Raw genomic sequence first — 13,430 nt, 5'->3', positions numbered from 1 at the left:
GAAAGAGAGAGAGAGGGAGAGAGAGAGAGACAGAGAGAGAGAGAGAGAGAGGGAAAGAGAGAGACAGAGGGAGAGACAGAGAGAAAGAGAGAGAGAGGCAGAGAGAAAGAGGGAGAGAGAAAGAGAGAAAGAGAGAGAGACAGAGGGAGAGAGAGAGAGAGAGAGAGAGAGAGAGAGAGAGAGAGACAGAGGGAAAGTCTCGTAAATCGTAAAAATTTCTGAGATTCAAAAGTAAAAAATTTGCAAGAAAAAGTCAGAAATTTTGAGATTAATCACAGAAATGTTCTAGAAAAAAATCAGAAATTTCCCCAACAGCCTGAAAACGACGTCTTCTGTCGGGTGACCAGGGAGGATAAAATGGAGTTTCACAGGACGGCGGTTTAGAAAAGCCAAAGTTGAATAAAACCAAACCCTTCTGATTCAGCAGAACCCTTCCTGCAGTATTTTAGATCTGCTGGCCCTTTAAGAAGTTTCAGTTGTACAGACACCACATAGATTAATGTTTTATTCAGGAACAAGATGTTCAGGACTCTGGCAATGATGTGCAAGCGAAACAATGAGGCCCCACGGACGTTACTAATGTACATCCTGGATAAAAATAACCCCAAGACTCCACATGGAGGTACAGACTGCAAAGGGAACTGATTGGCCACAGAAGTTTGTTCCCAAGGTGCGTTTCCTCTCAATTTACTCAAACTTTTACGGGTTTATATTGTGCTTTTAATCTATTTGGTTGGATGGATTGTCAATGTAAAAATACAGTTAATATCAGCATAGCAGCGAAATTGTACTTATGGAAAATCCTATATTCAGGTTTAAAGTCACAGCTCGGTGTGTTTTCAGGACGATTTAGTATAGAATGAAATATGTTCAGTAAAACAGAAAATAATTTTCCATTTCTGACATGAATTTGATTTCATTTTATTCTACAACTTAAAAAATTGGAATTAATTGAACTGACTGGATACCTGGTTCGATTGTTTTCCATGAATAAAACCGTAAAAACAGGCAGAGCCAACAAATGGATGGATACAACAATACAGCCGCTTGAAAACGGTGCAGGCTGAAACATGTTTGAATCACTTAGAGTTGTTTTGATATGGTGGCAGCCTTGTGTCCCAGCTGTACCTGAATGCATCAACGGAGATTCCTCCAACAGGATGTAAGGAGTTTGGGCTGACTGGAGGCTCCAGGTGGCTGGATTTGGACTTTAGCCGATTTTCCTCAGAGCTAACAAAGACGCCAGAAAAAGTTTTTTTCCCACCTAAGAAGTTTCACTGCAGGCTGAATGATTAAAATGGTTTCTAAATGGTTCCATCAGAACAACCAGTCTGCTATATTTAAGGCCTAATGTTTTATTTTCTGCTTGGAAATCCCTTTATTCAGTTATTTTCTTCTCCTCCTCTGTATAAGTCGGAACATTATCGCCCCTGTGAGGTTGAAGTGAAAACTGCATCTCTTTTACTGGACAGCAATAGTTCAGTTGAACTAAAAATATAATGAGAAGATGTTCATGTTTGTCCGTGAGGGCCAAGAAGAGCCACAGCGGCCTTTGGATGACCCAGAGGTAAATGTCTGACCCTCTTCCTGTTGGGTTTCTAAGAAAACCACAATGCAGGGAGAAAGTTTGTCTACATGAATTACATGAGAAAGTACTAGAACTAGTTTGGTACTGGAGTAAGTTGGCTGCAGATCTTCTAAGTGGATCTGAATTGATTTTGATTGATTCGTTTCATTTCTTTCAGAGGTTTTATGAGAATCAACGTTTCTCTCTAGAGTATAAAACACTTTTATTGCTCTGATTTACCAGCAGTTTACAGGTTTCCGGTGAATAGCTGCGTTTACACTGATAATGTGTGCAAATCTTTGTCTATATTCTGCTAATGTTTGAAAAAAAAAACTATTTTGCAATTATGGTGTTTCCATTAAATAGGAAATTAAATTAAAGTCATACGTGAATGTAAACAGTTAAATAAAATATATGCATAGCTCAGCCAATCAGAGCATCTTACGCAGGCGTTGGAGCAACAAGCCTGACACAATTATTCACAATTTTTTGTAAACTTTGTGGCTGCACATTGTCTGAAAAAAAACAAAAACATCATCCTCCAACTACTTCCTGTCGTCTTTTTTGTTGTTTCTGCCAGTAGTAACATCCGGCTGTTGATCATGTGACTAGTGTAATGTGAAAAAGTGTTTCCATAGCAGTTTTGCAAGATATATCTATTTAAATCCGTCTGAAAAACCACATCATCCTCCAGCAAAGGACTTATTAAAATGTCAGTTTTTTCAAAATTGCCGTGTTTCTAGTGAGCAAATTTATTTTCATAATTCAAGTTGTGCAGTTCTATGGTTAATGGAAATGCAGCTGCCGTTGAACAGAAACCGTAACTCACCAGTCTGCCGCTTCCTGAGGGTGACGTAAGGCAGGAGGTCGTGGCGGGTGATTATCCTCAGAAGCTGGAGAACGTGTCGAAAGTTCGTCTCGTCGCACCGTCCCTGGCGTTCCAACGCCAGCAGGAAGTCTCTGCCGCTCCTGATGCCGCCGCGCTCGTACTCGTCAATCACGTCGACAAACAGGAAGGACAGCACCCTGACGTCCCTGTGAGTTAGCTGGGCTCCGACTATGTCGAACATGCGATGGAGGGAGTACAGCCCATGGGAGTTGTCTACGGCCTCCTCAGGCCACGGCTCAAAGGCCCCGTCTTGTCTGGATGAGCCGGAGTTTGTGGAGCGAGCCGAAATGTTTCTGTTGGCCGTCTGGTCGCTGGGTGCCGCCACACTGCGGCAGCCTCGCCTGCCTAGCGATGCTCTGTGCTCCAGCGGCCCGCTGTTCGCCCGGCTCTGACTGGAGTCCACCCGCAGCTGGGAGTGAGCCGAGGAGTTCGGGGCCAGGTGAGCAGGAATACCGGCATTCGGGATTGGTTGTTGTTGTTGTGACGTCATCTCCAAGGTCGGTAGAGACGAGAGACGTTAGGATCCCACCAACTTCCACGGCGTTCCTCTGCTCCAACAGACGAGCTGATGAGACGAGAGCATAATGCAGGAAGAGTAAAACTACTTTTCACCAGGCTGAGCTGCTGCAAAGCTACGTCTTCATGCTCAGTTTCCGTTCTTTACTGAAACACCTTTTTATTGCGCAGTTGTTCATACTAATTAAATTATTAGGGCAATAAATCAATTAATAGTAGAACTGGACAATATTATTGAAAAACTTATAAGCGGTAAAATAAAACGTAAGGTCTTCATCTGTTTTCGTCCAGAATAATTATGACACCTTAGTTTCCCTCAGATTCATTTTATTCAGTTAATATACAAAAAATAAAAATCACATTGTAAGAGGAAAACAGTCCTGAATTTATTTATATTGGTCACATTTTTTAAACACTTCCCACAGCCGCTGTATGCACCAGACTATTTCAATACCAAGTAAAGAAAAGTAAAGAAATTTTTTAAATGGAATAAGAATATATCTTACTTATATTGGGGTTTGGGGGGTTTTCACACATACATGCACATACTGAACAATATTTTTTATTTTGATTACCTTCCTCAGTTGCAAATTCCATAGTAATCTAATTTTAATCACTGTACAAAACATAACAGTATTGGCCAACGGACATTTTTTAGTTAGTGCTGGGACTGAATTAAAATTAAATCTAGATAATTTCAGTGTGTAATTAATTGTATTTTAATAATTTCCAGCATTCCTTTAGATAATTTTTAAAGTAAAATTTAACTCCCAGTGTGCTGAGAGAAGCCACACTTTGAAAGCCATCGCAATAACGGATGTTTCTTTTGCGTCAGATTTACGAGTGTACCAGAAACGAACAAATACAAAGGTTCCAGCAGGAACCAATGTTTATTTCCATCTGGTAGCGGTTTGTATTTCAACATAAGGAGAGTAAGGGGCTGGTCATGTGACAGGGATGAATGCAGAGCAGGACTGTTAGGTGTTTAACTGGAACAGAGAAGCAATGTCAGCGATGTTGCCATGTTTTCACCATGTGTACAGAAGTTAATATAATATTGGAAGATATCGGGTAGCAGCTATAACAGCAATAATGGCTCAAATTTCTATATCACAGAATTCATAGATTGATCAGTATTATATATTCTATGTTTTCCAATTTTTCCTATTTTAAAATCTCTTGATCTTATTTTTTTTTTTCTTTGAGTGAATCTGCATGATCACACTTTCCTTTGACTTGCTGCTGGTACACCTGAATTTCCCCATTGTGTTCTTCAATGTTCAATGAAGAACATTTCTACTGTATTCTTTTCTAAAATATATATAAACAGCTGCAAGGGTGAAGCTAAATGATTCAACATGCCTTCTTACGTGGGAAAATAAAAATTGATATGTCAGGTAAAATAGATTTACATGATAATTTATATCAGTGTACAGAAATGGTCATATAACTTAATATATGTGAATAAATGGGGTATTTAGCTGTGACGAACCTCTGAGCTGAACACATGTGATGGGCTGTGGCTGTTTGTTGACGCTGCTAACGACAACATTTCATTTCTGTTAGCTGACAGCGATAGATAAACCAACTCCAGACAATAAAACGCACAATCCACACGCAAACGTCTCCTGCAGGTGACAGTTTTACTTTACCTCGAGTGTTTTGGGATGATCCAGAAGAGCCTTAGACAGCAGGAGTCCGCGTTGGATAAACAACATGAAGCTAGCTGCCCCTGAGCTGTTAGCAGCTTAGCTTCTTCTCCAATAAAAACCGTCAGCTCCGTTCTGCGGCTGCGCTGCCGTTCACTGAAACCGGCCAAACCATAGCTTAAAAGCGGACCGCGGGGCAAACAGCGTCCTGCAGAACAGGACACAAAGGTAATGCACTTGTTTTGGTCCGGCTATCGACATCACAGGTAAATTGAGCTAAAAAATTTTCGGTGTTGAGGTAAAATGAAAGAACTTCCTGGTCGCACAGCGGTTGACTTCCGGGTTTCAAATTCAGTTTTTTTTTTTTCACTTGACCGAATAAATAATAAAAACAACCTTTAGAATTTGACACAAACAAAAAATTGGAAATACAAAAACACAATTGTTCAATATTAAATTAAAAAAATTTTAACTGTAGTTTTAATTACTGTAAAATTATCTTACAGATATCTTGTTTTTGCATTTTTTAACACTTATTTTTTGGGGGGATGAAAAAAAATGTTGTATCAGACAAATAATGCAATTTTAAAATAATGACCTCATTTATTAATGAAAACTAACTTTCCAAACCAAGCTAGCCCTATCTCAGCTTAATAAGTCATAAAACCACGGTTTTTGGAAAGTTGAGTTCATTTTCACTGAATGTGGCTACTAGATGAGTAGAATCAAGAAATCACTTAAATAGAAAGAGCCTGAAAGATGTCAAAAAGGTACAAATCACCACCCCAGTGGGAGGAAAATGAGGAATGGATGGGAAGCAATGTAACTGATATCTGCCAGTCATAGAGCTATTCCTAAAGCTTTGGGATTCAAATGGCCACAGTGATAAAGTAGCTGGAACGGAAGTGAATCGTCTCAGCAGAGGTCAACCAACCAAAATTACTTCAATAACTCATCAATGACTCACCCAGGAGGTCACTGAGGAACCCTATAGGCCTCACTTGCCTCAGGTAAGGTCACGGTTTATGAATTAATTACTAACTACTAAGACATTTTATCAAAGAAAAATCTTAAAAATCTACAACTTTTGAGGGGGGAAATTTTCTGGACTTATGACACAAAAACTGAACTTTCGGAACCGTTTCCATCCTATTACATTTGGTGCAAAACTAACACAGCTTCTCAAAGAGTATAAAACAAATAGGTAAACATGAAACATGAACAGTCAAAGTCAGGCCTTAAATCTGATTGGTGTGCCTGAACTCCATTAAATATCAAGTCATTTCAAATAGAAACCTGATGGCCTTTGGCAGTAAACTGAAAATGGGTTTTCATTTTTCAATAGGATCATGACTCATGACTCACAGCAACAGGTACTCCTGCTAAAGATACATAAAAGGTGTTGGGGCAAGCACTTCTAAAGTCTGCAGGACACTGGCCCTAAAGATCTGGAGTTTGATCTCTGATCTAGGGAGAATGGTCAATGATCCCTGTATTCGCTCCAACCCTATGAAATGATGCGGGAGGAGACTAAGCACAGTTCTTTTGGTAAAATTGGGTTTTACAAAGTGTTAACAGCTGGGGTGACAATAATTGTGTGTGGAGATTTTGTTTAAATATTTAATCACACATCTTTATCAGCGGTGCTAATAACTGTGGGTGATGTTTTATGTCAGTATAATGTCTAAATATAGAATATCATTTTGTCGGAAACTTAATCAGCTCTACACCTTTTATTTAATTCATTTCATCATGTTAATGACCATAGCTGTCAGTTGGTGTATGCTGGTTCTCACCTTCTCTTTCTTGGACAAATAATTTTCCAGATGTCTCAAACAATCAGCATTACCTTCAGACTTTTTCTATGTTTATCTCTGTTCTTCCTGTAGACCCTCGGTCTGTTGCCTGGACAGAAGTCACTTTTTCTGACCTTCTTGATATGAAGCAGCTGTCTGGAAGTCTCCATCTCACTGCCCATACAGATACATTTATATCAACTTCTGCAGATCCTCGTAAAGCTCCGTGGGGAAGGAGAGACGTCACCTCAACAGGACAGTTCTGGAGCTTGCTGGACTCTTTTGGACATCATAAACTGAACCTTTTATCTTGAATCTAGATCATCCATTAAACTGTTCTTTCAGATGGAGTGTTTGTGGATGTGTGGCCATTTTGACACAAAGCAATGCTAATAACAGACATTTCTTTGTAGATAATTCCTAGCAAAAAAGGACAATAACTTAAAATGCATCAGTCCTTCTGTTTTGTCAATGAGTTAGCCAATTAGCTGGACTAAGGACATTTTTTGCCACTTCACCTGTGATCGTGAAATTAAGTTTGAAGGTGGATACAATACTGACTTCGATTATGTTCCACCTATTTACAATTTTTTAGAAATGTTCATTATTTTACACACCTGGTTTAAATGAATAGGTCATGGGAAGGGAACTATCTGCAAGACCCTTCAAAATCATTGGGATTAGGGTCATTACCTCGATTCTGCCAAGCCTGAAAAAACCTAGTGTCATGTTATTTTTTGACATTATATTAATATGATAATCCAAACGATTATAGCAATGATTTTATTGAAAAGTCTTTTCATATGCACTTTGATTTCATACTGCTGTCAGAAGACAATGTTTGTAAAGAAAAAGTGTAAACATGTCTTCGGGAATGGACTTTGATGGCATTTGAAGTGAAGTGTTGTGAAGGGAAATGCCACCAGAGCTCTTTACTCAACACCTTTCATGAACTCCAGGAACTCTGCCAGAGACAAAAAACACAGAATCTGTTAACACAGAATGAATAAATCCCAGTTTATGCAAAGCTCTTTTATAAATGGACTTTATCAACTTCCAGTTCAAGCTTTATTCCTTTTCGGTAACTTTAGCTGTGACCCGACATTGGACTCCGATGTTCCAGAGGGTTAGAGATTACAGCTCTCCAAGAATAGCTGCAATCTGCAAATATCTGAGATCACCTCTAAGATGTATAACTTCCTGTTTTAATAGTTAATAAACCAATTACACCTTAATATGCATGAATACATACAGTGGAAACGTCTTGGCACTAACATCAACTGTCCTCTTTATATCTATTCTTGGAGGTTCAGCCAAGCAGGGAACTAAATGTCATTCCTGGATTTTCCTCTTTGCAAACATCAGCCAACAGCATGTTAACTTAGGTATTTCTGCACTGTCTTTTGAGTATTTAAGTTATGTGCTATGAAAAAAATCTGCAAATATTTTGAGATGCACAGAAAAATCTGTGAATAGGCAAAGGTCCAATCAGAAATGTTTTTTATCCCAATAAGGACTATTGCTTTGAGTGACACAGACCACTACATCACAACCTCAGTCATCCCGGACAAAGGATGCAATATTAAATACAGTTTAGTTATCAATAATTTTCTTTTTCATAACTTAGAGTTGTGAGAAAAAGATCAGTACCATCATAATCAATCTTCCCGTCATTGTTTTTGTCTCCGTCTTTCATCAGCTCCTCAATGTCATCTTCCGTGATGGGTTCTCCGGTGGACTCCAGCATGCTCTTCAGTTCTTCTAAGTCGATGTAGCCATCCCCGTTCCTTAACAAAAGGAAATCACTGCTTTAAAGTTGACTTAAGGATGAGTCAATCTTCTAATCTATTTCTTTGCCTCTCCCTAGAAGAGAATGACCATTTAAATAAAACCTACTTGTCAAACATGCGGAAAAGTTCAGCTAACTCTTCTTCTGATTTTCCTTTGCTCTCCTCCTTCATGCATCGGACCATCATAACCAAGAATTCATCAAAGTCTACTGTGCCGCTCCCTGTGAACATAAAGCCTGGTGTTATAAAACTACTTACATCTTGGTAGTATCCCTAAGCACTTCTACCTTTAAATCATCCAATAAAACAGAAAAGGTATTTCTACTTAAAATGAGGTCAAAGGACAGGCAACAAAATGGCAACGTACCATCCTCATCCACCTCATCAATCATCTCCTGTAACTCCTCAGGAGTTGGATTCTGTCCGAGCATTCTCATCACCTTCCCCAACTCTTTTGTGCTGATGCAGCCATCTTCTGCATCCTGAATGAAGACGTCAAAGGCAGCCTTGAATTCTAGAAGAAACACAGCATTGCATGTTTGAGGACCAGAAACTTTCTGGTGAGGTGTGGGAACAAGCCATGGCAAAAAAAAACAAAAAGAAAAGAAAAGAAATGCATTGACAACTACAAATACACCGCAAACAAATCAACCAAAAGTTACCTTCTGCTCCAATGTTCACAAGCCTTCTGAACCGATTTGAAGGGAGAACCAGAGCTTTTGGGTCACATTTTGGCTGTTCATGAGACCAGTTACATACCAGTCTTCACCACATGAAATGGGATGGCATCTCTTGTACTTATTATTCCAATATCAAGTTTATATGGCCTTTGTGTCACCCAAAAGTGAACTTAGCAAACCATATTGTGACTGGACAAAACTTTCTGGAGATCCAAGGACCGACCTTTCAAATGGTTTTACAAAGGAAAAGCTTCAAACAGAGAAAGGGTTAGATGTGTGAAACATTTGTTGTCATTAAAGACTGGTAAGTCTTTAATGTACCAGTCATTAAAGACTTGTAAGTCATTAAAGACTTGTAAGTCATTGAATACCTGTAAGTCTTTAATGACTTACAGGGACCACAGAGACCATTTGTGGTCTCTGTGGTCCCTGATAAACCCAGAGATACTGTCCAGCTCCTCCAGTAATGTTCCCAGACTAGAGGGGTGTATCAACATGATTGACATGATTGAATTTAGTCCTTTACCATTAGCTTCTGCTAAATACCATGTTGGTATAGCTCTTTAGTGGAACTAATGTTTATGATTAGTGCTTTAGGGTTAGCACAGCTAACATTTTAGCTAGCATTGCTCACCGCTGATAGTTTTATTTCCATACGCCTTAAAAAATAATATTTGTTCAAATTTACTAACTCAAAGTCAAAGCAGAGCACAAACCTGAATATTTGAAATGCTGTAGGGGGCGCTACACATCTAATGTACTTTTTCACTCAGTCATTTCACCTTAAAGACACAGAGCTCTGCGAAGAGCCAGCAGTTCAGCAAAACGTAAAAGTTTTCAGTTTTTCTGCTAAGTGTGGCTAAAGTCACAGACGGATGACCCCGATTGAAACACAGGCTTCCTGCCCTGAGTGGGCGGGGCCAAAATGTTGGCTCGGTGATGGCGGAGGATCCTCTTTACACCAAACATGGCCGACCCTAGAGCTGACTCCGTTAGCTTTCAGATTACTGTTAGAAGACTCAATACATGTGATACTTTTTAATCTCTGTTCAGAAACCTGCGTAGTTTAGAGATATTATTAGTATCAAACACAAAACAGTTAATGGAGACAAACATCATGATAAATAAAATCAGTACTTTAAGTCTGTTTTAGTCTAGCAGTTGCAGTTTCCTCACCATTTTTCTGCTCCTCTGTCAGGTTCTCTACCTGCAGATGAGAAACAATTATTTTCCTTCTGTGACTGTTTATCCACCTCTTCACACTGCAGTAGGACCTCAGTTCTCTTGGTGACAATATTCTTAGTTTAGCTGCGCTGTAAGGCGACACGCGCTGCTTCAGCCGCTGCTATTCTTGTGAGGTTTTTGGAGCTCAAGTGGCGATCTGTTCCTCACCAGCTGTTCATTGTTCTGATGTCAGTCACAGAAACCAGACCTCAGGCCTCTCGCGCCTCTATCTGCTCTGTAGGCGTCTATTTCTGATTGCATTCACAATAAAATTTACATTTTGAGCTGTTAGAAAATGGTTGATGCAATAAAATAAAAATTGAAGTTCATTGTTTGAGATGTTTGACCTTAGCGTAGCTGGTTGGAAGCAGATTTAATTTGTAGCTACTAATTTCAAATTGATTGGAATTTCCAACAAATCTCTAAATAAATATTAACTGAAACATAACTTCTTTTACCCCATGAAGGAGAACAAATTAGCAGATCATACCACCGATTATCAGAACTCACCGCTGCTTTATACACGTCATCCATGACTGCTGGTCGGTTCTGGACTCGGCCACACTGCTACCTTCAGAACCAGGACAAGCTCTGGCAGGAATATGTTGCTCTGTCTGCTATGTTGGCTCATGTGGCATCTAAAAAAGGTTCTGGCCCAACTTTCATTATCCTATGATAGTGGAGGGCGGGAGGAGTGACAATGAAGAAGAGAGGCCATCTATAAATGGAAGATAAGAGAAGAAACCTAAAAATAGATAAACACTGTGTGCATGCAGCCTTATGGTGGATGTATTACATCAGGAGGCTCATTCTGAAATATGAAATTATGATTTTTACAGAAAAGAGACACAATGAAACAAAAAGCCGTACAAATTAGTTCTGAATCAGTAGTAAAATCTACGGAATGAAAGCAAAATTAAATCTAGTTTGTGGCAAAGTGCAAGTGTTTCAACTCTTACGGTACAGTTAGCAAGAAGGTGACACAGCCAAACGAAACATCTGGCAAAGTGTAGTATGACAAGAAAAAGAGATAGAACCTTGTTCCATCCTGACTGTGAAGTACGGGAGTGGCAGCATCATGTCGTGGGCTGTGTTGCTGCAGGAGGAACTGGTAATGAAATAACATCATGTGGAAATGTTGGAGCAACATCTAAAGACATCAGCAGGAAGGTAAAGCTGCAGATGGACGATGACTCAGCAGCCAAAGCAGCTTCAGGACAACAAAATCAATGTTTGGTTCTGATGTCTGGAGAAATTATGGGTAGATCTGAAAATGTGTGTGAACAAGAAACCCCATGAATCTGACCCAGTTCTGTCAGGAGGAACGGAGCAGAACTCCATCAAAATACAGTGAAAATCTGCTGGAAGGAAACAAAAGCTTTGACCCGAATCATCCAGGTCAAAGGAAATGCCACCAAATACTGAGGAAACATAAACGTTTGCTTTTGAAGTCAAAAATAAATAAATCTGAACAATTTTTTCTCTCATTGTTGTGGAATTTGGCAAATAGAAATAACTTATGATTCTAAACAAGTTTGGTCTGATTTAACTTCACCCTGTTGTCATATTGAGTCTGTTTGTTTTTACAGCATACTGATACTATTAAAAAGGTCACTGTAATTTTACACATTCAGTAATGGAAATTATACTGATTCTTAAATAAAAAAAACTCTTCTTGGCTGTATTTACTGTCCTGCAGGCCTGTGAGTTTATCAGATATAGAAATAACAATAGTTACACAGACGGGGTTATTTTCAGCAGGTGTCCTTGACAAAAAATAGTTGTCCTTTTGAAATGGGGAGGGCGACGGAGAGTTTATGGTAATAAATGTCAGAGACTCTCACTATGCAGAATCAGATGGCAAAGAGCAGCAGCTGCACAGGCCCTCTGAGCTCCAGAGAGAGGCTATGTGAGCCTGAAGAACTGCTTTTTACCACTTAAAGTATTCCAAATAATTAAAGCTAATCCCATTGATTATGCATGTGTTACTTCCAGGCCAGACTAATTTATCATCAGGATGTCCAAGAGGCTTTTTGCAAAGCTTCCAGCTAATCTAAAATGCCAGTCAAGAGCTCTGATGGCGAGCATTAAGAGAAATTATGTATCTTCACTTTTTACATCTTAAAAGGGTTTAAACTAGACTTTCTACACAACAACTACCAAACTTACTAGCGGACCTGCTAAAGATACATAAGATGCGTCAAAAATAATTGCTCATTGCTGCTGCAAAATCTGAAGCAGATAAAGGAAATAATAATAATAATAAAAGTAATTCATAATTTCTTTTTTGTTCACAGAAAATGAAAAATCAAAAAGTTGTAGCATGGATTTGCATTATTAGTTGGTTTATGCTCACATAGTGCCATTTTATACCACAAACAAGTAACTATGTTACCTTCAGTTTTTGTAAAAAAATGCTACTCATCAAATATGAGTTAAAGAAACTACTTCGTAATTTAACTCTTTGAAATTGGGTCTCCATTTCTTTAAAAACTCCTGCTCCTTCTGAAGCTCCGCCTACAGGAAGTCATCCAACATGGCTCATCTGTTAACCCTTTAGCGTTTTTTATCAGCGTAGCTCTGAGAAGTAGCTCCTATAATGAGCTCAGCAGTTCCACCAGGTGTTTGCTAATTGCTGCTGGCTAGTCTGAAGGAGCTGAAAGGGGGAGGAGCTACACCTCAAAGGCGGGGCTAGGTCCACCCAGGCGCTCTACACAGCTGAATGGTTGCCATGGAGATTAAAGGATGCATGAAAGAATAAAATCAACACTCCAAGTTTGTTTTTGATGAGGGAATAACATTATAACATAACGGAAAATTTTAAAAAGAAAACAGTAATTTTTTCATAATATTGCGGTTTTAGGCCACCGTTCTACCTGTTCTACAGTTAATTTTCTGTAGAACAGGGTTTCCAACTTCAGTCTCCAAGGGCTTCTGCATGTTTTAGTTCTCACCCTGGTTCAGCACACCTGGATCAGGGGACGGCTCTTTGGCACCAGGCCTCTGCAGAACATACTGAGCGCTGACCCCGTTTTATTTGATTAATTTGAAGGTGAATGCTGCCACCTAGCGGCCAGTGAATTTTATGGCTGCGGTAAAATAAATCCTAGTCGTGAATGAGGATGATTGCTTTCAGCAAGCCAGAGCAATCCCCCGGTGTACTGGTGCAGGAGCTTTGGACTGGTTAAAGTGGGAACAAATCTAGATTTAAGGTTTTCAGGAAACTGGTGTTGATTCTGAAAGCTTTGTCTTTCATGTGAGTTTTTATTATTGTTAGTTAGTTCCTGATGCTGACATAAAATGATCAAAAACATCAGCA

At 39.3% G+C, this 13,430-nt stretch overlaps 2 protein-coding genes across 2 annotated transcripts in view; both read right to left on the bottom strand.

The window, feature by feature from the left end:
- Positions 1-4,955, bottom strand: part of dedd (death effector domain containing) — a 15,258-nt gene extending 10,303 nt beyond the window's left edge. Inside the window, exons 1-2 of the mRNA XM_015023054.1 lie at positions 4,625-4,955; positions 2,397-3,021 (exon numbers count right to left, since the gene is read on the bottom strand). Of these exons, the coding sequence (XP_014878540.1) occupies positions 2,397-2,946 (550 nt within the window). The 5' untranslated portion in view covers positions 2,947-3,021; positions 4,625-4,955. The remainder of the gene's footprint in view (positions 1-2,396; positions 3,022-4,624) is intronic.
- A 2,226-nt stretch (positions 4,956-7,181) lies between these two features.
- Positions 7,182-10,645, bottom strand: LOC106940338 (troponin C, slow skeletal and cardiac muscles-like). Its single transcript, XM_015023055.1, has 6 exons — positions 10,622-10,645; positions 10,064-10,094; positions 8,575-8,721; positions 8,314-8,428; positions 8,068-8,204; positions 7,182-7,381 (listed from the first exon to the last, which is right to left on the bottom strand). The coding sequence occupies exons 1-6, from the start codon at positions 10,643-10,645 to the stop codon at positions 7,350-7,352; spliced, it is 486 nt and encodes a 161-aa protein (XP_014878541.1). The 3' UTR covers positions 7,182-7,349.
- Positions 10,646-13,430: the final 2,785 nt, after the last annotated feature.

Source organism: Poecilia latipinna, unplaced genomic scaffold (genome assembly GCF_001443285.1).
Source record: "Poecilia latipinna isolate Pla-1442-1.1 unplaced genomic scaffold, P_latipinna-1.0 Scaffold3184, whole genome shotgun sequence".
Lineage (NCBI taxonomy): Eukaryota > Metazoa > Chordata > Actinopteri > Cyprinodontiformes > Poeciliidae > Poecilia > Poecilia latipinna.
Note: the sequence above shows the minus strand (reverse complement) of the source record. Positions and strands in the feature narration are given on the sequence as shown.

Coding starts and splice junctions, on each gene's coding strand:
- LOC106940338 (XM_015023055.1), bottom strand. CDS start 10,645: ATGGATGACGTGTATAAAGCAGCG. Junction 10,095..10,621: donor ATGACGTGTATAAAGCAGCG/GTGAGTTCTGAT, acceptor TCTCATCTGCAG/GTAGAGAACCTGACAGAGGA. Junction 8,205..8,313: donor CTTTTCCGCATGTTTGACAA/GTAGGTTTTATT, acceptor CCTTTTGTTAAG/GAACGGGGATGGCTACATCG.